General features: G+C 42.7%; 1 protein-coding gene across 2 annotated transcripts in view; it reads right to left on the reverse strand.

Annotated features, from left to right (window-relative positions):
* LOC311230109 (serine/threonine-protein kinase 38-like) overlaps nt 1-27,749 on the reverse strand; it is an 87,863-nt gene that overhangs the window by 17,760 nt on the left and 42,354 nt on the right. For both annotated transcript variants that reach the window (XM_084316269.1, XM_084316270.1), the window contains exons 8-11: nt 26,131-26,233; nt 22,138-22,199; nt 15,020-15,137; nt 13,825-13,948 (exon numbers count right to left, since the gene is read on the reverse strand). In XM_084316269.1, the coding sequence (XP_084172395.1) occupies nt 13,825-13,948; nt 15,020-15,137; nt 22,138-22,199; nt 26,131-26,233 (407 nt within the window). The remainder of the gene's footprint in view (nt 1-13,824; nt 13,949-15,019; nt 15,138-22,137; nt 22,200-26,130; nt 26,234-27,749) is intronic.

Here is a 27,749-nt window from a genome sequence, read left to right on the forward strand (position 1 = left end):
TTATCGTCGTAAAGATGACATCCAAGACTCCAAGACCAAAATGGGGCGATGTTCCGAACGAGGAAGAGGCTGATGATACTTTTAGCAAGGCCTGGCTGGCCACCCTGCTTGAAAGCCACAAAGAGGCTATGACCACCGAGTTCAGAAAAGCCATTACCGCTTTGGAAAATAAACTTGACCAAATGAAAACGGACGTGGCCGACAATGTACAGCGGGTCGATTCCCTGGAGGAGAATGCAGAATCTGTAAGCGAAATAATTACGTCGCTGGAGGCTACATGTGCGGATCTGAGGGCTAGCCATGCGGTGCTAAAGGCTAAGGCGGAGGACCTCGAGGGCGACGTAACAACCTTCGGATCATTGGACTACCAGAACAGATTGAGGGCCCGAGACCAACATCCTTCTTCGCCACCCTTTTACCCCAAATTCTTGGGGCAGAGACCCTCCCTAACCCTCCAGAATTGGACCGCGCACACAGGTCTCTGGCAGCTAAACCGAAGCAGGGTGAAAAGCCTAGGCCCGTTATCATCAGGTTTCATAACTATCAAACTAAAGAACGGGTGATTCGGGAGGCCAGAAAGAGAAGAACGGAGATGCTATACGACGGTCAACAAATTGCTTTCTACGAGGATTATAACCCGGCTGTGTTGGAACAGCGAGCACCGTACCGCGATGTGATGGCACTACTTTACAAGCGGGGGCTGAGGCCTAGTCTCCACTACCCTGCTAAACTGATGATTACGGAAGAGAGCGGGGACAGAATACGCTTCACGTCTGTTGGGGATGCCGAAGCGTACCTCAAGGCCAAGTTAGCCTAGCGTGGACGGCTACCCAACGTATACCCAGTGGTAAACTAATCTGACGCCGGGAGCAATGAACAATGAATGTAGAATGCGAGACTGAATTTATAGACATTGGTTGGGCTACATTGGTCGACTGCGTTAGACCTGATGATTAGACCTCATGGGGGGATGCTATTGACATTAAGCGGACTGGCTTCTGAAACTGAACTCTATGCTTCCCAAACAGCCGACGCGGATTATATTTTGCCCGTATTTCTAACGCCTTTTTGCTTTTTTTCATTATTCTTTGATAGCCCTTATCTTACATATGTCTCTCTCTCATTCAAACTGTAGACGTTCCCTCTGTTTAGGGGCTGCTAAATAAACAGAAGGGATCGGTTTGATAGGATAATGAAGGTTCTATATGTACGCGTTAGGAGTACTCAATGCGCAGAGACTGGGCCTGAATTTACTAGGCCATTTACCTAAACCCAACGGACACTCGGGGACAGCTGAAACCAACGCCAACAGCATTAGACATGATTACGAGGGGACTGAGTGTTCGGCTGAACTTGTGGACCTTGGCTATATTATTATAGTGCTCAGTCACTATAGATTGTCCGCCTATGCCTCAGAAGGGGAATATTGTTATTTCAATCGGAGGGACTCCTTCAAAAGGAACCCTATGCCAACCAGGTTGCTATAGCCATGACCTTGTGAATGATTGCATGCCGTTTTCTTCTGCTCCCTATTTTGTATTTTTTGTTCCCCCCCCCCCCCCCCCCCAGGGTGAGCATATTCAGGGTGCACATGCTCCTCTTAATATTTGAGTGTCTCAATACACATAAACCGGATAGTATCTATTGGGTAGTGGGGGTTGTGTATGCATGTTTCAAGAAGCACCCAAGGTACTGACTGAACCAATTCAATTTGCACACGCTTCTTTTTAAGGTATAGGTCTCTGACACTGCCGAATGTGACTAACCATATTACCTCCCTATACATATTTTAGGTAAATTGTGAGGTCCCTGAATTGTGTAACCCCTGTAGGTGCATATACCTCATGTTTATTAATATTTTACTCTTTAAATGTATGTATATAATTTTTTGTTTTTTAAATAGGCAGAAGGAGAAAGGGGGGAAGAGAAAAGAGGAGTGGCACCTCTTTTTCAACTATGTTTTGGTTTTGCAATCTTTATATCCCTAGTGGGCTTGGTAGCAGGGGCTAAAGACACTCTCCCCGAGCTGCTGTAGGTTGGAGGCGGGCTTTGCCCAGGTCCACTGAATTATAGGCTGACCTACACACACTGTAACGCTTCGGTTTACTTGTCCACTCTTAACTTTCTATGGGTCACACTCCTTATTGGGAGTCATTGGTAGCGCTTTTATGTCTAATCTCTAATGGATAAGCCCCGAGTTGTGTTGCAAATATCTTTCATTTTTATCCCAGTCTTTAATTTTTGAATTTAAGCATCCCTTTTGTTGTTTTGGCTTTTATTTCTTATTTCTCTGGCAGTTCGAATGTTCTTTTAACACAATTTAAAGGTTTATACGTAACCATATTGGAGGCTTTTCGAAATTGACGGGAGAGAGGGGGGAAAAGGGGAGTGAGGATGAAGTCTCCACCGGAAGGAAAGTATCCTGAGAGATACAGAGGCTGGGACCAAGGGATGTACCCCCGGGTGAGTATGGTTGTGTATGGTTGTGTGGGTGTATGTGTGTGCATCAACTCTCCCCCCCCCCCCATTTTCTCTATCCCCCTCTACCTTTCTCCTCTCTTCTAATGTTTTATCTTCTCAACTCAGGTATGTATATACTTAACAGAACATGGCAGTGACGGGCAGGAACATCCGTTTCGTCTCATGGAATGTCAAAGGGATGAATAGCTCTATCAAGGCTAATAAGGTACTTAACCATCTACGACACCTCAAGGGTGACCTTTGTTTTTTACACACATCTGCACCTCAGATATCCCCCGCATTAAGAGAGCATGGATGGGACACGTTTTTCATTCTAAATTCTCAGCAAAAGCCAGGGGAGCTGCAATCATTATACATAGGGATATACCCTTCGAGCCTGCCACCATTCTAACTGATCTTGACGGACGATATGTTATAGTGTCGGGCAGGCTGCAAAACATTCCAGTGGTTTTGGCCTCAATATATGCGCCAAATTGGGACAATGATAAATTTGTGTCTAATTTATTTTCCTCGATACCTAACCTTAATGATCATCACATAATTATCGGAGGAGACTTTAACCAGGTCCAAAACACAGAATTGGATAGGTCCTCGGATAGACGAACTACCATCTCCAAAGCAGCGAACATCCTGAAATTTCATATGGAACAACTTGGCCTTATAGACCCTTGGAGAGCAAAATGTCCTACCGATAAACTTTTCTCCTTCTTCTCCCATGTCCACCACACGTATTCGAGGATAGACTTCTTTTTGCTAGATGAAAAACTACTACATAATGTAGTCTCTACTAAGTACCATAGTATAGTCATTTCCGATCATGCCCCGACATCCGTTGAAATTAACTTCCCCCAGGGTAGAACACCCTCTAAATTTTGGAGATTCAATTCCCACTTATTATCTGAACCTGAATTTAAGGATTTTATCCATGCACAAATAAAAGTCTTCTTTGAGATAAACGACACACCTGAAGTTGGCAGTGACATGCTCTGGGAGGCCTTTAAGGCATATCTCCACGGACAGGCCATCTCCTTTACCTCTCATTTTGGGAAGCAGGAACAATCCAAATTAACGGATATATCAGATGAGATTAAACGATTGGACATCCAGTATTCATCTAAACCAACTCCTGCTCTATACAAGAAACGACTCCAGCTCCAATCACAATATGATTTGCTCTCAACTAGTAAGATCGAGAGACTACTCTTGCACACCAAGCAACGATATGGCCGGAAAATTACTTGCGTACCAAGCACGAGTGGTGAGTGCCTCTAGACTGATTCCCAGGATAAAATCCCAATTAGGTGTCACTACAACAGACCCTACGGAAATTTCTGAAATTTTCTTTGACTATTATTCCAAACTTTACACGTCGGAATCTTCACAGCAGGACTGGGATCGCCCAAACCCCCTCAAGTCTCTCAAGTACCCTCAAGCGAATAGAGCGGAGGCTGAAGAGTTAGGCACGCCTATAACCATCTCTGAGGTGACTGAGGCAATCAAATCTTTACAAAGTGGTAAATCACCCGGGCCAGATGGCTATACTACAGAATTTTATAAAACTTACTCTGTGTTGGTTGCTCCTTTCCTACTGAGAGTATATAACGACTCCCTTCTAAAGGGCCAAATGCCACCCACGCTATCAGAGGCATCATTATCCCTGCTGCTCAAAAAAGGTAAAGACCCTCTCCTTTGTAGCAGTTACAGACCAATCTCCCTCCTTAATGTGGATTGTAAAATATTGGCTAAGGTCCTTTCATGCCGTCTTCAGAAGGTGGTCCCGTTCCTGATAGACCCGGATCAGACGGGTTTCATCATGGACAGGCAATCCTTCTTTAACACCAGAAGGCTGCTAAATATCCTTTTCACAACCACGACTGGCGTGCCAGAAATGGTACTCTCCCTAGATGCTGAGAAAGCGTTTGACAGAGTGGAATGGAGGTACCTGTTCCATACACTTGAGAAATTCGGTTTGGGACCGGGTTTTATTTCATGGATAAGACTCCTATACTCGTCCCCGGTGGCCTCGGTCAATGTAAATGGTACCAAGTCGGGCCAGTTTGCGCTCTATCGCGGTACTCGTCAAGGATGCCCGCTTTCTCCCTTGCTCTACGCGCTCGCCGCAGAACCCTTAGCCATTTGGCTTCGCAGTGAGGTTAGATTTGAGGGGATTGAGATGTTCGGCCTGGTTCATAAACTCTCATTGTATGCCGACGATCTCCTACTTTATGTCTCCAATCCGTCATCGTCCATCCCTGTTATCCTTGATATTCTAGAACAACATAGGCAGCTCTCTGGATACAAACTCAATCTCCAGAAAAGTTAATATTTACCGGTTAATGCGTCTGCGGAACGGCTTCCTCAATCGCTTTTCCCCTTTAAAAGGGCCACGGAAGGATTCACATAATAGGGATTTTTATGGCCAAATCACAGACGGAGCTCTTCGCAAAGAATTTCCGTCCTCTGCTGGAGCGCTTTAAGCTAGATCTGACGAGATGGTCCTCTCTCCCCCTATCGCTTCTGGGAAGGGTTAACCTGATAAAGATGGTGGTCCTACCCCGATTTCTATACGCTTTTCAGCATATACCGATATTTATTAATAAAGCCTTTTTCACTTCGATTGATCAACTTATAGGTTCATTCCTGTGGGGTAACAAAAGAGCACGTATTAAGAGGACGATTATGCAACTTTCCAAATCGGAAGGGGGTTTGGCTTTGCCTAATCTATGCTATTACTACTGGGCATTTAATATAAACAAACTCCTTTACTGGAGGACCAGGAGGGAGGAAGAAGACCAACCCCAATGGGCTCGGATGGAAGTCTCCTCTTCAAAGTACTCACTCTGGTCTGTGGCAACATCCCAATTACCCATTTCGATCCCTATTAAACAGGTGGCTCAGAACCAAATTGTGACGGAAACTTTGAAAATCTGGAGTCAGTTTAGGAAACAATTTGGCCTACACGCTCCGTCAGGGCTAGCTCCAATCTCTCGTAATCACCTATTCTTACCATCCTGTTCTGATCCTGTATTCAGAAGCTGGGCAAACAAAGGTTTGCTAACCATTAATGACCTCTACTCCGGAGGTGTGTTCTCGTCGTTTGCAGAATTGTCGAAAAGAATTTGGTCTCCCAAATTCCCACCTTTTCCGTTTTTTCAGATCAGACATTTTGTTCAGAACCAATTCCCACAATTCCCTGGCCGTCCTCCAGACTCTAGGACTGACCCTCTCCTATCGCTCGGTACCGGGCGGAAAGGGCTCGTCTCAATTGTATATGATAAAATATTTTGGTTGAACCCAACTTGCTTAGACTCCCTGAAAGCCAAATGGGACGAGAATCTGGGAATTATCATTACAGATGAACAATGGGATCATATACTAGACCTGGTACACACTTCCTCTATATGTGCAAGACACAGTTTGCTGCAGTGTAGGATACTGCATAGAGTTCACTACACCAATGCAAGGTTAGCAAAGATATACCCGGATAGAACGGATGCGTGTAATAGATGTAAACAATCTCCAGCCGATTATATGCACATGTTTTGGACGTGCCCCAAAAACAGAGTTTTGGACTACAATATTCGATACACCGAGTAGGGTCCTGGGAGTGGCGTTAGACCCAGATCCACTCACTGCCTTTTTCGGAATCCCGAATACCCCTACGATAATATCTAGGGCTGCAAAACGAGTTGTGGCGTTTACTACCCTCCTCGCTAGGAGACCACTCACAACAGATGGATACATGAGATACTACATTGCGTTAAGCTTGAGCGAATCAGATTATCCCTAAAGGGCTCCCTTGAAACATTCCAAGTGACCTGGCAACCATTTCTGCAACACATCGATACCCTGACTATCAATGAAGAGACTTAGAAAGGATAGAGCTTTACACCTCTAACTACACTTCCTTATTTTTTATCGTTATTTTATTCCTATTTTCTAATCCCCCCCCCCTCCCTGTCCTGGTATGTATGGGTGTGAATGAGACCCCCGGGGGCTGGGTGGGTAACTGGGGGAGGGAGAGGGGAACGGGAGATGCAGCTGCGGAAGGTCAGACTACTCAAGAATTACCACAATATTATGGGCAGGGGTGGGGAAAGGAGTGAAATAACCTCATTGATGACGTTCTTCCACAGCCACAGCCGTGCTGGAGAAGTTTTCTTTCTGTGTTTTTAGTTCTTTCTTTACTTCTTTGTATCTAAATATTTGTGCATGATACAGATAGGTCTGATTGATACTATTATTGTTTTTTTTTTTTTTTCCAGTAGCATCTATGCTGTATGTTTGGATGTTTTGCAGATGTGTCTTCAAAAACCTCGGTGTGGGGGGGATGGGGTGGGTATGAGGGAGGGGAAGGGGAAATGAAAGGGGAAGAAAAGAAGAAAAGATGGAGAATGTATAATATTGACGATTGTAAATGTATGTACTACTTTTCCTGCAATAAAGAAATTAAAAAAAATTACTATGGTGAATCACTACATTATAGTATTTAAGGTCGACACAAGCATCTTGTCATAGGAAATATTATCATGTCATTATAAATCTGTGTTGAGATATCATTTAATCTTTGTACAGCTTGACTGGTTCAATATGACCAGCTAGTATAATGTGTGTGTGTCTCTTTAAAAGACTCCAAAGTACCAAGGTTATCTTCCCAGCCAGCCAAAGCAAGGTTGTGTTATTACTTCCCGTAACTGGGAACCATTTTTACTTACTATTCATCATCATCATCTTTTTTATTTTTTATTTAAAATATATATATATATATTATATATTATATTTATGATAATTATTATTATTATTAAATAGAATAATTTTCTATAGGCTTGCCGTGGTAGTCAGTGATACTGGTGTCATTCTGTGTTCAGGCATCCACTTGCCTACTGCCCCTTTAACAACTTATCCTTGCTAAGTTTCTGTTTCACTTCTAGAGAGAATTTAACTTCACGACGAGTGTAGGAGCCATTTCATTTGATTTAATAGTTTGACTAAATAGCGCCGCCACTGGTCGCCTCGTAAAATGGCACCATGGTCCTCCTATTAATTATGGCCCAGCTGTGTGTAGGGACACGCCAGACGAGAAACAGATTTTCAACCGCTCGCTTGCTACACACACACACAGCGCAGATTGAATGAATGAAAGACTGAAAAGAAAGACTTTGTTTAGAATCATTTTGAGTTTATTTGAAACCCTTTTGCTGCACCTGTTTGTTTTGAAACCCTTTTAGTACAAGTCTGGAGCCTGTTTTGTTTCATTGTTTTCTCCGTTATTATTTGGAACTTTACGCAACACCTTCCATAAAACTCAACCGGTTCGAACCCCATCAGATGCAACTATCAACAAACATCAAACAGTGAGTAACAAACAGCCCAAGTCAATGTGGTGTGAGCGCGTTGAAGACGTATCCTGGCTTAGATAGGCAAATTGAGCCTACATTCAAGTTGAAAATCTCTCTGATACGGACACAATGAATGGAATTTGATGGATCAAAAGGATCTAATGGATATGTCACGCTATTGAGAACAATGGAATGTGCAATATAATTGGATAAATGAACGCGAAGAACGCGCATTTAAAATGGTATCAAAAGGATCTAATGGATGTGTCACGCTATTGAAAACAATGGACTGTGCAATATGATTGGATAAATGAACGCGAAAGACGCGCATTTCAAAATGGAATTGGAGGATCAAAGTATCTAAGGGATGTGTGATGCTATTAAAGATAATGCAATGTGCGATATCATGTGGATAAATGAACGCGAAAGACGCGCATTTAAAGTGGATTTGAAGGAATATTATGTCATCATCAAATAAACCCTGTGCACCGTTATAAATAGATAAATAATTGCAGCCATAACGATGTCTGGACAGGATAAAGAGGAATTGGGCCATTCTGAAGCTGTGATTGAAGTTACCGCCGTTCACACTTCTGTTAATTTGCCTGTGGTTGAGGGAAAGAGACAAGTGAAACCCACGCAACGGGCACTTGAGGCTAATTATGAAAAGCAATGTAATAGAAGAAAAGCTAAACTTGGACAACTCACAAGCAAAAGAAATGTGTTACAAGCACTTATGGTCGATTACAATAATGTGGAATTGGTTAAACAAGAATACAATGAATTTAATTCTAAAACAAATGACTTCAAATCACTTCACAAAACAGTACAGCAGCTGTTATCAGAAGAGGAAGCGTCAGAAGAACAAGATCAGTGGTACATGCCGAAGTTCAAAATCATATGTGAATTTCATGATAAGGTTATAGAATGGATAAATAATGCCCCTGCAGCTATGGCACAAAAGCCACCAGAAGTGACACCAGCAGTGACACCAGCACAAAGTGTGAAATCATTTGGCAATAATTCAGTTGGCATGAAATCCACTTCAAGCACTGCAGCATTAAGACAGGTAGAGGCCGAAAGAGCCAATCTAGCCACACGTTCTGCTTATCTCAAACAAAGACAAGCATTTGAATTTCAGGAGGCACAGCTCAAAGCAAGAAAGGAAGCATTTGAATTGGAAGTGGAAATTGCAGCTGCTGATGCCAGGTTAAAAGTGCTGGATGTTACTAAACATGTAGACACCAGGCTTGATGTTAACCCCTTAATCCACATCAATGAATATTTTGACTCAATGCAATCCTTACCAGTGGACAGCCATAAGGTTAATTATAGATTGGATGATGAAGAGGAAGATGATGACTATGAGGAGAATGATGATGATGATGATGATGATGATGATGATGATGATGATGATGATGATGATGATGATGATGATGATGATGATGATGATGATGATGATGATGATGATGATGATGATGATGATGATGATGATGATGATGATGATGATGATGAAAATTATGAATTTGAAGGAGCAGCTTCCCATCCACCACTGAGACGAAGGTCTCAACATGCCCCTAGTGGCCAATTACGGCAGCCACAGAAACAAATGGCTCAGCAGCCTACAAGGTCACGAATGCCTGTTGCTCACCAACAACCCCAACAGCCTAACCCAAACTTTGGCTTGCAAGATGGTGCTCAGGTTAATGTTCAACCAGGCGGAGCCATGATGGACATTTTGAGAAAACAAAATGAAATCACAGAAATGTTAATTCAAGAACAGAGGTTCTCACTCTTGCCTTCTAGAGAGATTCCTGTTTTTAAAGGTGATCCATTAAGTTATGTCTCTTTCATTAGTACATTTGAACATTGTATAGAAAGCAAGACAAGTAACAACAGAGATCGACTGCTCTTTCTTGAACAGTTTACAGATGGAGAACCAAAGGCAATTGTGAGAAGCTGCCTCCACATGGATTCCCAAAAAGGCTATGTGAAAGCAAAATGGCTGCTACGCAAACATTTTGGAAATGAGGTTCTCATTGCTGCTGCCTATCAGGAACAAATTCTGAATTGGGATGCAATCCGATCAGAAGATGGTAAAGCCTTACACAAATACTCACTCTTCTTGAGAACATGCTGCAATGCTATGAGCAATAATGAAATTCTGCAAGACATGAACAATCCTACACACTTGAAATCTGTCTTGTCAAAACTGCCATTCAAGCACAGAGAGAGGTGGAGGACAGTAGCATATGGTTACTATGAGCGTACACACAGAAGAGCTAAGTTCCCACAACTTGTAAATTTCATTGAAAGGCAAGCAAACATTGCCATTGATCCCCTCTTTGGAGAAATACAAGACACAAAACCGAAAGACAAGAGGACAATCCCTCCTCCCCGAAACAGTATTTTGAATTCTGTAGCTGTTTCATCATACACTAAAGGCAATTATAAGAGCAGTTTTGCGACAGTAACAGAATCCTCAGAACCACCAAGCACAAGCAGCTCTGCAGCCGTGCAACAGAAAACATGTTTCTTTTGCAAAGAAAACCACAGCACAGACCTGTGCAAGACATTGGATAAGAAAATACACAAAGACAAAGTTGAGTTCTTTAAAGTAAATGGTTTATGTTTTGGTTGTGTGACTCAGGGTCACATGAGTAAGGACTGTGAAAGACGTGTGACTTGTAAAATATGTACAAAGAAGCATCCTACTGTGTTGCACATTGAATTTAAAAAAGATACAAGTCAAACTAGTCCAAGCACCGATAGCATGTCAGTGGGCAGTGCATTAGTCACCATGAAAAGGCCTATCCATACTGGGGCCGGTGACCAACAGAAACTGTCAATTGTTCCTGTGCAAGTCAAGTTGTCGAATTCTAACCAGGTACTTCAAACGTACGCTTTCCTTGATCCAGGAAGCACTGGAACCTTCTGTACTGAGGCTTTAAGGAAGCAACTGAATGCTAAGGCAACACCAACTCGAATTCTACTTCGTACTCTAGGACAAGAAAAGGTCATACGTATTAACCGAATCAATGGGCTGGAAGTGTCAAGTCTTGAAGGAGATGATTTCCTAAAACTGCCACCACTCTATACTCAAACAGAAATTCCTGTAACCAAGCAGCAAATTCCCACTCAGGATGATGTGCAAGAATGGAACTACCTAAAAGAGGTTAAGTTGCCATATATTGATGCAGATATTGGACTCCTGATTGGTAATGATGCAGCTAAGTTTATGGAACCGTGGGCAGTAATTAATAGCAAGGGTAATGGGCCCTACGCTGTAAAGACAAGACTTGGATGGGTGGTTAGTGGGCTTCTACACAAACCCACAATAAGCCATAAGCAGCCAACCCATATTTTCGGCAATCGCATATCAATAATACATTTGAATGACCTCATGATCCAAAAAGGGAAATTCAAGAAAGATGTAGAGTTTCACAAAGAGTACACTGACTTTCTTGAAAGTGTCATTCAAAAGGGACACGCTGAAGCTGTGCCACAAGAGCAGTTAAATCTAGAGGAAAGAAGGACTCACCATGGAGTACGCCACCCAAAGAAACGCAGACTGCGTGTAATCATGGCAAAGGCAAGAGACGCCCCCTTGAAACGGGTTACAACACCCAGAATGGAACTTACTGCTGCAGTACTAGCAGTGAAAGTGAACAGGAATGTGGATGAAGATACATTCAGAACCCAAGTGAACACCAAGATCAACCCTGCAGACCATGTGTCCCGAGGTCTTACAGCTGATGCATTTTTAAAGTGTGAAAACTGGAAGAAGGGACCGGACTTCCTACAGGAAAAAGAAGAGACATGGCCTAACTTACCTGCTGATCTCACCCCCATACCAGCCGACGATCCGGAAGTCAAAAGAGAGAAGGTTACAGTCAATACCATTCAGATGATGGATCAAGATCCTACTAGCACTCTCATACACCACTACTCAAGTTTCTACAAATTGAAAAGAGCTGTAGCATGGATGTTGTATTTGAGAACTCACCTTTTGCAGTTGAGTAAGAAAAGGAAAGATCTGATGCAAATTCAAGAACCAGACGCAGACAAACAAAGACAGACAATTGAAGTGGAGATGAAAAAATTCAAAAACACTGTAAAGGCACACAACCTCTCTCTGGATGAACTGGACATTTCAGAGATAGCCGTTGTAAAATTCTGTCTCAAACAAGGATTTCAAGAGGAAATCAAAACATTGCAGAAAGGAAGTTTGAACATGCAGAAACACAGTTCAACCTACAAGCTTGATCCCAAACTTGAAAACGAAGCCATAAGAGTGGGTGGGAGATTAAGCAGAGCAGCCATGCCAGAAGATGCAAAGCACCCTGCTATCCTCCCAAAAGACCATGTGTATGCAAAGCGCCATTGGAGACAAGTACAGTACCTGTCAGATCTATTTTGGACTAGATGGATAAAAGAATACCTACCTCTTATGAATGTACGTCAAAAATGGAACCGCATCCGCAGGAACTTTGAAAAGGAAGACATTGTGATCATAGCTGACACGAATGCACCAAGAGGATCCTGGATGTTGGCTAGAGTCCTGGAAACAATGCCAGACTCAAGAGGACTTGTGAGAAGTGTGCGTCTTCAGACAAAAACCAGTGTACTTGAAAGGCCCATCAGCAAGATTTGCCTGCTGGTGCCAAACTCAAATTAGGTACTGAAGATTCAAACAGGCCTATACACCATGCCTGTTTCCCACCTCACAAGTATTTATTTTGTTTTGAACATTTTGTATGGCTCCAGCAGTTTTTTGATTTTGTATTGTTATTAGAGCCTGCCCATAACAATAGGGGCCGGTTATGTAGGAGCCATTTCATTTGATTTAATAGTTTGACTAAATAGCGCCGCCACTGGTCGCCTCGTAAAATGGCACCATGGTCCTCCTATTAATTATGGCCCAGCTGTGTGTAGGGACACGCCAGACGAGAAACAGATTTTCAACTGCTCGCTTGCTACACACACACACAGCGCAGATTGAATGAATGAAAGACTGAAAAGAAAGACTTTGTTTAGAATCATTTTGAGTTTATTTGAAACCCTTTTGCTGCGCCTGTTTGTTTTGAAACCCTTTTAGTACAAGTCTGGAGCCTGTTTTGTTTCATTGTTTTCTCCGTTATTATTTGGAACTTTACACAACACCTTCCATAAAACTCAACCGGTTCGAACCCCATCAGATGCAACTATCAACAAACATCAAACAGTGAGTAACAAACAGCCCAAGTCAATGTGGTGTGAGCGCGTTGAAGACGTATCCTGGCTTAGATAGGCAAATTGAGCCTACAACGAGACTGAATACCAGAGAACAGATGCCATATTACAACAATGGCAGAGGATTATTTGGATTTAAACACAGTGGAGCTCAGATGATCTGTCCGGAAAAGTATGTTTCTTTTTTTTATTTGATTGTGCCTGTGAGTCCGGCGGGGGAGAATGTTGATGTGTTTGTTGGCGCGTGTGTGTGTGTGTGTCGGCGACGCGTGTGTGTGTTTCTTTCCATTGGTTTCATTTGGTTAACGTTATTGGGCAAACAAGAAAACAAAAGAAAACTGTAATGACCCTGCGGCTGCTCCAATGTAAATGTTTCTCCGTGCACTTTCGCCGCTCTGAACTGAAGTCGGGGACTCGGTGTGCCGCGCGCTGTTCTCGCACGGAACCTTCGAGTGCCTGCATGTGGGACTCGTCGAATGGGTGCGCCTACCGCACCGTGGCGGCCGTACCGTAAATTTGCAGGACGAATACACGTACCGTTACACCCCTAGTAAGAACATGAGGTCTCTGATTGTAAACTGAACTTTCTGCTGTGGCCACAGAGAAATAATTAAACTATGCTTTCTATTTTTTTTTTTAACTCGACTCAACGAATGATTTATACAACGGCTCATCTTTTGTCCTTCAATATTTTCCATAACAATCTTCGCTCACTGTTTTTAACTTTCAGTCATGAAAAGCAGACAGAATAAAAGCTTTCTTCTTTCCAGACCTGAGGATGAGGTCTTTGGCTCTCTCAGAGATGGGGACCTCGGGTGGGAAGACCAGGGTCTCCTTCCAGTTCATGACTTTCTTATACGTCTCCTGGGGCGTCTCTGAACAGAACGGGGGGTACCCTGTAGAACAGAATGTCAAACACAAACAGAACACTGTATATTATGTGGTGTAAAAATGCACACTGCATGAGCCAAAACAGGTTCAGTGGCTAGATGTTCTTTATACCAGCATGTTGCTTTGAGAGAGGCATTCCAAGTATTTGTAAATTGGAGACACGCATCAATGAAAAATCCTTTTATTTATTTATTTACTTTATTTCTAAGATCTCTTTTACTAGGAGGTCTGGTTTAACCTGGCTATGAAGCTTTGGAACTTTTCAATAAACTACAACCATCATACCAGTACTGCTGTCCCCCACCTGAGATACCAACACCACCCTACCAGTACTGCTGTCCCCCACCTGAGATACCAACACCACCCTACCAGTACTGCTGTCCCCCACCTGAGATACCAACACCAGCCTACCAGTGCTGCTGTCCCCCACCTGAGATACCAACACCAGCCTACCAGTGCTGCTGTCCTCTGAGAGAGATACCAACACCACCCTACCAGTACTGCTGTCCCCCACCTGAGAGATACCAACACCACCCTACCAGTACTGCTGTCCCCCACCTGAGAGAGATACCAACACAACCCTACCAGTACTGCTGTCCCCCACCTGAGAGATACCAACACCACCCTACCAGTACTGCTGTCCCCCACCTGAGAGATACCAACACCACCCTACCAGTGCTGCTGTCCCCTGAGAGATACCAACACCACCCTACCAGTGCTGCTGTCCCCTGAGAGATACCAACACCAGTCTACCAGTGCTGCTGTCCCCCACTTCAGTATTGATTTCAATGGACAATGGTGGAAATAGTTTAAAATAAAATAAAAACATTTGTCATACGCGATTTGAAGAATATTTGAGGATTCAGGTACTCTGTTTTATCCAAATTGGATCAGAACTATAGGAACTGTAGCACAGATATACAGACAGGGGCAATTGCAATAACACCTTCACAGTGAATAGCGTGTGAGTGCAAAATGTATGTTCACTCTGTGAAAGAGATTGATTTGAATGATTTCATGATTAGCACAATTGATTAACACACTGCTTACTGTTGCATGCTGCAGATAAGACATACCAATCAGCATCTCGTACATGATGACCCCCAGGCTCCACCAATCACAGAGCTTGTTGTATCCCGTCTGCATAAACACCTCTGGGGCAATATAGTCAGGGGTTCCCACTGTGGAAAAAGCCTGTGTGTGTGCGTGTGCATTTGGGGAGGGGGGGTACAAAGAGACGGTGAAGGGGGTATTGAAAGACACGCATGATAACAGAAGCTTTATATCTATACATCACTGCTGTTGGATTTATTCTTCTATTTTTCAGGGATTAAGAAAAGCAGCCCTGTAACACCGGGAAATGTAATAGCTTTTTCCTTTAGAAGGACTTTAAATGTAATAACACAGGGAAATGAAATAACACCTGGAAATGTAATAACCTTTTCCTTTAGAAGGACTTTAAATGTAATAACACCGGGAAATGTAATACCTTTTCAAAATGTAATAACTGTTTCCTTTAGAAGGACTTTCAAATTTAATGACACCGGGAAATGTAATAACTGTTTCCTTTAGAAGGACTTTCAAATGTAATGACACCGGGAAATGTAATAACCTTTTCCTTTAGAAGGACTCTAAAATGTAATAACACCAGCGACTTTCATAACCTTTTCCTTTAGAAGGACTCTAAATGTAATAACACCAGGGAATGTAATAACACCTGTAAATGTAATAGCTTTTTCCTTTAGAAGGACTTTAAAATGTAATGAAATGTAATAATTTGCTGGATTATGTAATAAATATGTGGAGCGGACAGTGATGCCACAGATTACTTGTAAAAATAATCTGATTACGGATTACTCCTTTAAAAAGTAATCTAGTTACTTTACTGATTACTTGATTATCAAAATAACTTAGTTACTTTGAAAGTAACTAGGTTACGAAGTCGTCGTCGTCGTCCCTGCTGCTGCCACAACATAAGAATGACAACAGTTTAAGGCGGCTAGGTGGTGTAGTGGGCAAGGCACTCGCCACCAGTGTGGAGACGCTAGGATTCGCGTGTTCGAATCCAGCTCTCCACATTGTTTTCAGTTTAGCTGGTCGTCCGCAGTAATACACATTGGCCGTATTACGGGGAGGGAAACTGAAGGGTGGGGATCGGGCGTTGTGAACAAGCGACTCCTACAAGTCGGTTGGTGCGCCTGCGCAGTAGAATCAGGAAGTGTCGGGGGCAGCGTGAGCCTCCCACGCGTTACTCCTCGACACTGAGAGATCGAGCTGCGCAGGTGAAAAGATGCGACTGCTGTTACCTCAAGTACCGGAGGGGACTTGTGCTATGTATGACTTAGTCCACATTGCAGCCGGCTTGTGGGAGGCAAGAAACAGCGTTCGTGACAGGGGAGGGTTGAATTGGATGATACGAAATTGGAATGGGAGAAAATATAGAAAAAATGGGAGAAAAAGTGGATCAAAAAAAAAAATGACAACAGTTTTTTCTTTTAAATAATGCTTTATTGAAAGTGCATAAATCATGATTGGCTGCTCAGACAGGTCACCATGAGACGTCATCAGCCATCAGGCCATATAAGGTCACAGCTGTCCACTGCTCAGGCACTCTAGGACAGTGGTTCCCAAACGAAATAAAATAGAAAATGTATATAATATCATTTTAATTAAAAATAGAATTGTAAAACCGTTGTGTAATATAAAACATGGAATTATAGTTTGTTATTCTCATGTGTGTGTGGCTGTGTGCGTGCGTGAGCGCACGTCCCATCTCCGGTCTAGCTGACTGTACCCCTGGCTATCTTATCATCATTATGAGATAGTAACTAAATAGTAATGCTTAGTAACTAGTTACTGGCATCACTGGGAGCGGATAATATGACACCTTTTCTGCATTATTACTCATTACATTATCTAGTGAGTAAAACCTTTTGGATGTATAATGTAATAACATTACCGGACAATGTAATAACATAAACATGTTCCTTCTAAAGGAAAAGGTTATTACATTTCCTGGTGTTATTACATTTATCAGTGTTATTACATTTTAACCTCTTAACTCACACAGAGTTAACACTTTGGACACTTGGACACAGGGACACTTTGAGGATGATTTGCCCACCGGCGTGACACGCCACTTTGCATATTTTCTAATACAATATATATATCGAATTAAAGCCCTATTTGTTGCTCGTCAATTGACAAAATCAGTTCAGTGGTTCTCGAGTTACATGCCGATATGTGAGGCGTGAGCCAAAGTACACGGCAGACTTTTGTTTTTTTTATTACCACGCCCGACTCCCGGGGCCTAGCTCCGTCAATCATTTGGCGATCTCGAAAATTATTTGACAGGGTTGTAACCAATGAGAGTGGCTTTCCAATGATGAATCAGGGATCTAGGTGAAAAGTCACGAGCGAAAACAGGAAGAGAAAAAAACGCTGAATGCATTGGAGTCAATGAGAAAACTGAAACCGGCAGAGCTTTTTCTTTCTCCCAGTTTACCAAAATCGCTCCTAATCACTCATTTCCAAACGGATTTGTATAAGATTTGGACATCTACTACATAGGACTTCAGGCTATGGACCCATGGTGTTTTCTAGCTCATATGCAAAATAAATACTATATTTGGATATTGCAACTACTACAGAAAAACGTGAGTAACAAGTTTATCTACAACTCAAGTTCAGACCTATGTTACTCTATTTCATTAGCACTAAAAGTGAATTCTCTTTATTGTATCAGAAACGTCAGAATGTCATCTTTCAAAAGAGACCAGGCTCATGCATGTGCTATAAGTATAAAGTATAAAGCTTTGTCATTTACTGTACAATGTAATTTTGAGAGTGTTTCTTGGGTGCTGGGTTCATGAAACCTACTCAGTACGTAAAGGACCCTATCACCTTTTAAACAAGTAAAAAAAATAATTTTAAAAGGAAGGAAGGAAGGAAGGAAGGAAGGAAGGAAGGAAGGAAGGAAGGAAGGAAGGAAGGAAGGAAGGAAGGAAGGAAAAAGAAACAGAATCAACTGAAAAAATAAGGCACGCTGATTTACATTTACATTTACATTTAGTCATTTAGCTGACGCTTTTATCCAAAGCGACTTACAAGTTCTGTACGACAAGCCATCAGGAAGAGCACAACTCTATCAGCTGAGTAACAATGTTCATCAAAGTGTTGAGTGCTACAGTGTAGGTTAGTTTATTAGGACAAGTGCATGACAGTATGGTTAGTTAGGGTTAGATTTTTTTTTATTTTTTTTTTTATTCAGATAATGGTTGAAGAAGTGAGTCTTTAGTCGACGGCGAAAGATTGGACGTGTTTCGGCTGTCCTAACTGGGGTGGGTAGTTCATTCCACCATTGTGGGGCAAGGACTGAGAATAGGCGACTTCTCTTTGATGACCCTCCCGGAGCTTGGATAGGAGTAGGTCTGAGGCGGCCAGAAGATGCAGAGCGTAGGGGTCTTGAGGGTGTGTAGTTAGAGACCATTGACCGGAGGTAGGCGGGAGCAGTTCCCTTTGCCGCACGGTATGCTAGGTCAAGGGCCTTGAAGCGGATTCGTGCAGCAATGGGGAGCCAGTGCAGGTCCCTAAGAAGTGGGGTGACATGGGCCGACTTCGGTAGGTTTGAGATCAGGCGGGCCGCTGCGTTCTGAATGAGTTGAAGAGGCTTAGTGGCAGTGGCCGGGAGGCCAGCGAGCAGTGCGTTGCAGTAGTCGAGGCGGGAGATGACTGTTGATTGGACGAGGAGTTGGGTGGCTTCTGAGTTAATGTGAGTTAATGTGTTCCATTAACTCATTGACTGCCACGCTGTTTTCCCATCTTTACTCAATGGCGCCAGCATTATTGACCATTTTCACGATGTTTGCAGACCCATCATATATTCTATATTATAGCTATGGAGACAATAGTATGTCCATATGACAGGCACTATTTATAGTCCAACACTGACAAACCAGTTAATTTCTACATACTTTCGTTTGTGCACTATTCCACGCTAAACATCGACCCTTTTCAAAATAATCCAGTATTTTGTTCTAGATTGCGAGGTACGACGTGTAATACGCATATGCGCAAATCGTTCGGGTTGCTCGCCTGAAACCTACATTATTTCCAAATCAAAGGTATACCATATATAGATGTTTCTTCACAAAATCATCAAGGGGGGGGGGGTCATTTTATAAAGCTGCGATCGTTACCAAAAGCATGTTTTAGGTTTGGTCAAATATACCTAAAATAGACCTTACCTTAGTCAGAAGGTACTCCAAAATGAATAATCCCAGTAGTTCCATTGCGACCGCCATTAGTTGTGTGCATTGGGCATGGCTATAATACTATATAATAGGTTTCAGGCGAGCAGATCGGCGACAGATAGCTGTGTGCTGATTCACTTTGAGGGGGAGGGGATTCCTGCAGCCGGAGGTACCTCAGTACTGAAAGACAACTGAGAGACCCAGTTCAAAAGGTAGGTGATACTGCCACCTGTCGGGATTCGATCGTCATTGCAATTATAATGTAGGCAGCAGTGCCAGGGAGACACAGGCAGGTCCGTGCAAGTGTTTAGAATGGGAATATCGAGAAAAAAAAGAAAAAAGGATCAAAACCCGAGAAGTCTCGGGTTTGGCACTCAACCGTTAGATTCGAAATGGCGCAGAAACGGTTAAGCTTGACAACAAAAGTCCTTAAACATACAGTGGTATTCAGAGTGCTCAAATCTTCTCCCCGCGGAAAACAACCTCCCCTGGTTACAGTGAACTCTTGGTGCATTTAAACAGGGTACCATTCATTCAGTGAGTCAACCAACACAGAGCTGTCCCTTTCAGCTACTACTGACGGAACAAACATGTTGGAGCCATCTGTCTGCCAGATGTGTCTTCTGGTATCTTGGCCCTGCTTTTCCTGACAGCATACAGTATGTGACCCGGAGGAATTGCAGTCTGAAGTATGTTCATGTGAGTTTGTGTTCTATTCTTGTGAATGAGCTAATAACTTGGCTCCCTCTATTCAACTAGTATAAAAGTCCTAACAAGCAGTTTTACGAACACAAGATACACTTAAAGAAAAGAAAATGGCGGCTGGGTAGCGCAGTGGACTAAGCACTCGCCTACCACCGCAGAGACCACCGCAAATCCAGCTGTCAGCGGTACTTCCGGCTTGGTCAGTCGTCCCTACTAACACAATTGGCAGTGTTAGCGGGTGGGAAGCCGATGGGGTATATGTCCTGTTCATTGTAAACTGCGACTCCTACTGGTCGGTCTGGGCGCCTGTTCAGCAGGGATAGGATCTGGGGGAAATAGCGTGAACCTCCGCATGCGTTACGTTCCCCCAGTGAAACTCCTTGCTGTTGGGTGAAAAGAAGCGGCTGGCGACTCCACATGTATCAGAGGAGGCATGTGGTAGTTCTACACCCTCCCCAGGCCGACAGTGGGGCAATGCGCGCAACTACAAGGAAGGGAATTGGCATAACGACTAAATTGGGACGGGTGAAAAATACAGAAACCCCCAAAAATAAATAGAAAAAAGAATTAAATGTAAATAAAATAATTAATTGCTAGTAGTTTAACCCTTTAATCGCCGTTGGCGCTGGAACATGTCATTCCCCGCCATGCTCATTCTGCCGTTGACGCTGGACAGCGTCTTTGATATCAATATTTAAAAAATCTGTGATCGAAATCATATTTCTCCCCCGGAGACATGAGATGTACTGGTGAGCCCCTATCAACTCTCTAACGGTTCAAGAGCGCCATCTGGTGGCCGATCGGCCTGATCGCCCAGGGAAGAAACAGGAAGTGGAAGCTGGTGCTCATTTCAATTTGGTCCGATCACTCGCTATAGGTCCCGGGACTCGATCTCGACACAATGGATAGCGATCCGTTGCCAATAACTCGATAAACAACATGATTTGGACATATATACTATTATACAACCTGGAAATGGATCGGGTATTTCTACATCCCATAATAGAAAAAATTCTGTTCCATGCTCATCTCCCAACGGCGAGAGGAAGCTACGGTGAGTTTCAGCGTTATTTTTATTTATTTTTTTATCCACCTTTTCTCCCATTTTCTATATTTTCTCCCATTCCAATTTCGTATCATCCAATTCAACCCTCCCCTGTCACGAACGCCGTTTCTTGCCTCCCACAAGCCGGCTGCAATGTGGACTAAGTCATACATAGCACAAGTCCCCTCCGGTACTTGAGGTAACAGCAGTCGCATCTTTTCACCTGCGCAGCTCGATCTCTCAGTGGCGAGGAGTAACGCGTGGGAGGCTCACGCTGCCCCCGACTTCCTGATTCCACTGCGCAGGCGCACCAACCGACCTGTAGGAGTCGCTGTCCACAACGCCCGATCCCCACCCATCAGTTTCCCACCCCCTAATACGGCCAATGTGTATTAGTACGGACGACCAGCTAAACTGAAAGCAATGTGGAGCGCTGGGATCGAACAGGCGATCCCAGCGTCTCCGCATTCGTGGCGAGCGCCTTGCCCACTACGCCACGTAGCCGCCCTGTTTCAGCGTTATTTTTTAATGTCTTCTATACTAACTGCTCTAATGATCATATCACCCACACTAGATGAATGATATAACGTTGCCCACGGAATTATAAACGACCCCCCGCCCATCTGGTCAACATCAGATCATACGTAGTAACTTCTAGAAGTACGTGCAGTTAAAAAAAATTATCTTGCGCCGATTGCTATCAAACTGTATACAATCATCAATATAATGCATTTAGGGCTATAAATCACGTTCTGGAGAAAGCTGCAGAAAACGATAAAAACATACTTATACTTTAGACCGTATTTTAGTATGAATATGTGAATGAAAAAGTATAACGTTGCTACACCCTGAACAATAGATATAGGACTTTGAATGGGCCATGGTAATGTCAATTTAGCAATACAATTTAAAAAGTTATAGCCCTGCAAAGAAGGGGAACTTCTCCATGTTAAATAGGGCTGGCGAGGGATGGTCAATTATGAATTTAACCCCGGCGATCAAAGTGTTAAAAAGAAAAATTGGAGGCCGGCTACCAAGGTTTCAAGTCATGTTTTTTGGCGAAACGCAGAGAGAGAAAAAGTGACAAAAGTGCCTTTCTAAACAACACAAAACACTTTAATAAACTGACACAAAACAAAGAGAAAACCAAGATGAAAGGACAGTGAAAAGCTCCAGAAATAAGAAAACTCACCAACTGTCGTCTGTTCCTCTTCCACGTCTCAGCTTTCCTCTTGGAATTCATGTTTTGAGAGGCTGGGGGACAAAATGTAAACATTAGTATATTGACCAATCTCAAACGTTTGTCAATTACAAGAACATTCAAGTCATTCAGAGTTATTAAAGGGATAGTTTGGATTCTTGGACATTGAGTCGTATGAAATACTTGCCAGTAGTGTAGTAACGGGGTCATGAAACTTTTAATCTACAAGTTGATGGGCCACATTACCTGTGAACAGGCTCCAGCATGTAGTAATACACTGTTTTTTTTCTAGAAACAAAATTGTTTTAAGTTACAGTATATCAGAATCTGAAATGCTTGAGGACCATGATATTGTGTTGGAAATGGGTAACCCTTTGCCTGCATGTTGTGGTGTGGTTTAAAGGGGAACACCACTCAAAAAAAACTATATTGATGCACCTTGAATTTCTATAATATTCCACAATAGAAATTACTATGGTTAATCACTACAGTATTCTAGTATTTACAGTATTTTTATTTATTTAATTCCTTTCAGTCTCCCAAAGGCAGAAACCAGAGAAGTAAGAATCAAACTTGCGATGTCATCAAGTATAACATTTGGAGCTGCTCCATTGACAATGAATGAGAGTCTGATTTTGTGGAACCACAGAACACAGCAGTTTGCTTTCTTTTTATATCCAAATTATCTTTATTCTATAATAGTATTCTCAGTTCCGAAATAGAAAATGTACCTATAATGTACCTATGGGTGTCTCTCAGTGTCATCTATAAAACTTTCCAAATTCATTGTCTATGGAGCAGCTTCAGACTTTATACATGAAGACATTACAAGTTTGAGTTTTAGGATTTTGGAAGAGAGTTGCTCATTTTCACTCAAATGTTTGTACTGTCTATTTCCAGAGGAATAACATGTATGAATTCACTGTCTTAGACCAGAGGAATAACATGTATGAATTCACTTCCAGTGACTGACGCTAAGCTAGGCTAATGGTGCGCGTCTTCCTACTCCTACTGCATGCACAGAGAACAAAAAAGGTATGCATCTTCTTGTCTAACTCCAGGGTAGATAGCAAATAAGCTAATTTCCCAAAATGTTGGATTTTTTTTCCTTTAAGCAACCAAGTGAAGAACAATAAGGAACAGCAATGCTTACTTTAGTTAGTTTAGTTTAGTTTTTTTGTACCAGAAAAGCCTTGCTTTCTCTACATTTAAAGCTGGTCAATACGATTGTACCCAAAAACAGTTTTTGTTATATTTGTTGAAAAGCTATTAACATCCTGACAGTCCACTGTACGTCACTGGTGCATGCGCACTGCCGGCCAGTCTGGGCAGTGGAAGGCTAGCCATATAGCTAGCTGGGGTTTATGAGCTGTGGATTATTATTTTTTATTTTTTAATCTTTCCCCCCTCCTTTTTCTTCCATTTTTCTCCCATCCCAATGTTAGTCGTTATGCCAATTCCCAATCCCCTTCCTGGTCGTTGCGCACCTACCCCCTACAGTCGGTCTGGGAGAGTGGAGGCTATCACATGCTTCCTCAGACACATGTGTAGCCAATCAACCGCTTCTTTTCACCTGGCAGCGTGGACTCTCACTGAGAGTGTAACGTGTGGAAGGATCACACTACCTCCCTTAGATTCTTTCCTCGCTGAGCAGGCGCCCTGACCGAACTGTAGGAGTCACTGTTTACAACGACCAGGACCCACCCACCGGCTTTCCCACCCTCTATCACTGCCAATTGTGTTAGTACGACGGCCGGCCAAGCCGGTAGCAACGCAGAGAGCTGGGCTCGATACCAGCATATCCTGCGTTAGTGGCGAGCGCATTGCCCACTGCACCACCCAGCCGCCCATTAGCTGTGGATTTTCTAATTGGGACTCGCTCCACAATCATATAGACCAGCTTTAATTAATGTTAGGAATTATAGTGTAGTCAGCTGATTTTATGTTGTTTATGTGAATTTTCCTGGAGATTTGGATCATTATTTTTCTTAACTGCACTATGATGGCGTTCAACAATGTGAAAAAGCAGTTTTACAGAAATGTCAATTACAGTAAATGGACCAACTTCAATTAATGAACAGAACCATGTACTATTATAGACAAATACTTTCTTAAAGATCTAATGAGTAATTTGATGCCACTAGAGCACCACTAAAACAATGTCCGTTTATATGAACTGAAACATCATATTTTAGGTTAAACGTTTGGTAAAGAAAATAGAAAATTGACGAGCTAAGGAGACATCTTATTCTTTTTGAAAACAGGAGCAGAGAACCATGGATTACCAACTAGCAGTGCGTGTATCCAATCAGGTGCATTCCTCATGGGGAAATGGCAAGTAGGGAGGGGATATATGACACAATATGTGCACTCACTGCCCAAAAGGTTTAACGCCCAGAAAAGTCCAGAGCACAGCAAAATAGAAAGAAAGAAAATCCAGGCAGAGGGAGGGGTCTCTGTAGATAAACACACCTCCACATAATTGTAATGGGTTATGGGTGATGATTGAGAGAGTGAGATTGTGTTTGTACGAGTCTATACATTGTTTTTCTTGTTGTTCTACTCATTATACCGCTAAGTTGAGTACAGCCCTAATGCAGTAATGACATTGCATTGTAGTGTAGCTCTTCCAAAAACAACCAAAATACCAACACCACTAGCTGAAAATGTTATGGCTGTCATATTGTACTGGAAAAAGATCCACTGCTCAGCAATAGAGGGTTTGTTGCGGCTGTATGGTCTTCAAACCACAACAGTATTACTCAGCTCTATTACACCTGAATAGGGGCTACTGTATATATATATATATTTGGGGTGTAAAGGTACACGTATCCGTACCGAACCGCTTCAGTGTGTACCGTACCGTACAGCTGTGTACTGAACTAATACAACGGTATGTTTTTTTTCACAATCTAAATCAAATTATTATTATTATAATTTTTTTTACAAGTCGATTATTAATTTCAATATAGAATATTCGTTGACAGCCCTACAAGTACAATTAGTTACTTACTGCACACTACATCACCCCTGAGTGGAACATGGAAAGCCAAACTTTCCCCCAATGTACCGAAAACCCGTACCGAACCTTGACTTCAAAACCGAGGTACCGTAAATCCTCTAATAGTGGAGGGTACTCGAATAAAGGACGGGCCTCTTATAATGGATGGGGGTTCGATGCATGCAGACAAATACAGGCCTGTCTCTAATATAAGGTTGCAAAAAAACGTTTTTTTTTTATTTTTCGTACCGTGATATAGAATGAGATAAACTCTTGCCAATGTAAATCAAGTGCTGCGTCCCGCTACACTGACTACCGTACATTAACATTTCCCTCTGGTTGGCGTTAGCTTTAGCGCTAGCCGCTAGCTAACGTTGCCATAATATCTAGATCTGTGGTGTCAGCTGGATGACGTTGACTTCATTGCAAACGTTAACGTTCGCTATCTATATGGCGTTGGCAGGCGAGGCTGGCGTTGTCCAGTTGACACATTACAGATCATGATGCTATGATAGCGTTAGTAGCTAAAGCTATTGCCTGCAGGTTATCAACAAGGTAGTAGTCGAGAAGGTACAACACGCAAAATGGTCCGTGCGGACCCCGCAACCTATAGACAGTTCCAACTTCAGTGTGTGACTTGCGTTAATCCCACAATTACTCAACTGCACTCAATATTTAAATACCAATGCTAGTCTAAATAAATGTAGACAGACAATGTACGTATTAAAAAAAAAATTATAATAATAATAACAACAATGCAATAAAAGTCTGAAAATGAAGGGATTATGTCCATGAGTGTAATTTTTTTAAATTAAGGCCTGCCTCTTATATAAGCCTCTCTCTAATAAAGGCCTGGTGCTCTTTGCAGCTGAGGTAAATACAAGACCTGTCCTATATTTGAGGATTTGTACCGTACCCTGGTTTTTGTGTACCGTTACACCCCTAATATATATATATATATATGTATATATATATGTACTCACTGAAGTCATTGGACAGACTGTGGTTTAGGTTCCTGTAGAACTCTGTCCTGTGTGCCTTTTTCAGCCCTGTGCACAGCCCAAAGTCTGACAGCTTCACATGACCCTGAAATCACATACACACACCACAAGCATGAACACACAGACACACATGTTACAACCCCCTCCACTCTGTCACCATTGTCCGCATGTCTGTGTGTATATGTGTGTGTGCTTATGTTCTGTGTTGACTGGAGGTGGGTGTTGGAGCCAGATTCAGTCCTTAATATTTATTTATTTATTTAGTTAAATATATGAAGCAATATTGTTTGGAAAACAATTTGACATTAACTTGATTGATAACATCTTTATTTGCTATGACTTTTACAGCACCCGAGTGTGTGAACTCACTTTATCAATGGACTGGTGCACTGGTAAAAAACATGACACTGGAATGCAAGGCATGCAGCCCACACGGTTTTTGACCGTCACAAGCGCTATGTATTTGGAACTTTAGAAATAATTGGAAACAGCCTACAGGACACCAATGCAACGGGAATAAGCCAGCACACCTCCACGTCATCCGGTAGGAACCCATCCACGCTAAACAAAGCTTCAAGTAAATGACAATAAATACTCTTTTCTATAAACCAAACAATTCATCTCAGCTGTTTTCTTACGGAAAAGCGCATGCGCGCGTCAACCAAGGCTGTGGATGCCACAGTGGGCGTGGCTGGAGTGCTCATCAGCGCAATGGGAGACACCTGGGCCGGGTCTCCCCATGCTTGGTTAAAAGCCATGCAGACCTCAGATGCTGGGCGCTCTCCTCCTGAGAAGCCAGTAGCTTTGTTTGGAGTTTGGATTTGATCTTGGTCTTTGTTAGTGGCGGCGCTCTCCTCCTGAGACGTCACGCCAGTCATTTGTTTGTTGTATGTTCTTTGCCTTTGTAGTGGAATAAATCCCTTGTTATTTGAGAGTTGGTTACCTGTGTCTCCCCATTCTTGTTGCGAGCTTGAGCCAGTTCGTACACACACGTCAATGATAAACTCTTTGGAAAAGCATAGCCAAAGCATAACCCCCACTTTAACGTGAATTGGGGGAGTAGCTGTTAATGGACAGTCCACTGGGGAGAGTAGCAGTTAATGGACAGTCCACTGGGGAGAGTAGCAGTTAATGGACAGTCCACTAGGGAGAGTAGCAGTTAATGGACAATCCACTAGGGATAGTAGCAGTTAATGGACAGTCCACTGGGGAGAGTAGCAGTTAATGGACAGTCCACTGGGGAGAGTAGCTGTTAATGGACAGTCCACTAGGGAGAGTAGCTGTTAATGGACAGTCCACTAGGGAGAGTAGCAGTTAATGGACAGTCCACTGGGGGGAGTAGCTGTTAATGGACAGTCCACTAGGGGGAATAGCTGTTAATGGACAGTCCACTAGGGGAAATAGCTGTTAATAGACAGTCCACTAGGGGAAATAGCTGTTAATGGACAGTCCACTAGGGGGAGTAGCTATTAATGGACAATCCATTGGGGGGGGGAATAGCTGTTAACACTTTCAGTGCCAACGACAAGATTTCTCGTTAGTTCATGCCAACCGTTGAGTGCAAGCCGACGAGAGATCTAGTTTTTAATCGTAATTTTTTT

Source organism: Notolepis coatsorum (genome assembly GCF_963971535.1).
Source record: "Notolepis coatsorum genome assembly, chromosome: 6".
Taxonomy (NCBI): domain Eukaryota; kingdom Metazoa; phylum Chordata; class Actinopteri; order Aulopiformes; family Paralepididae; genus Notolepis; species Notolepis coatsorum.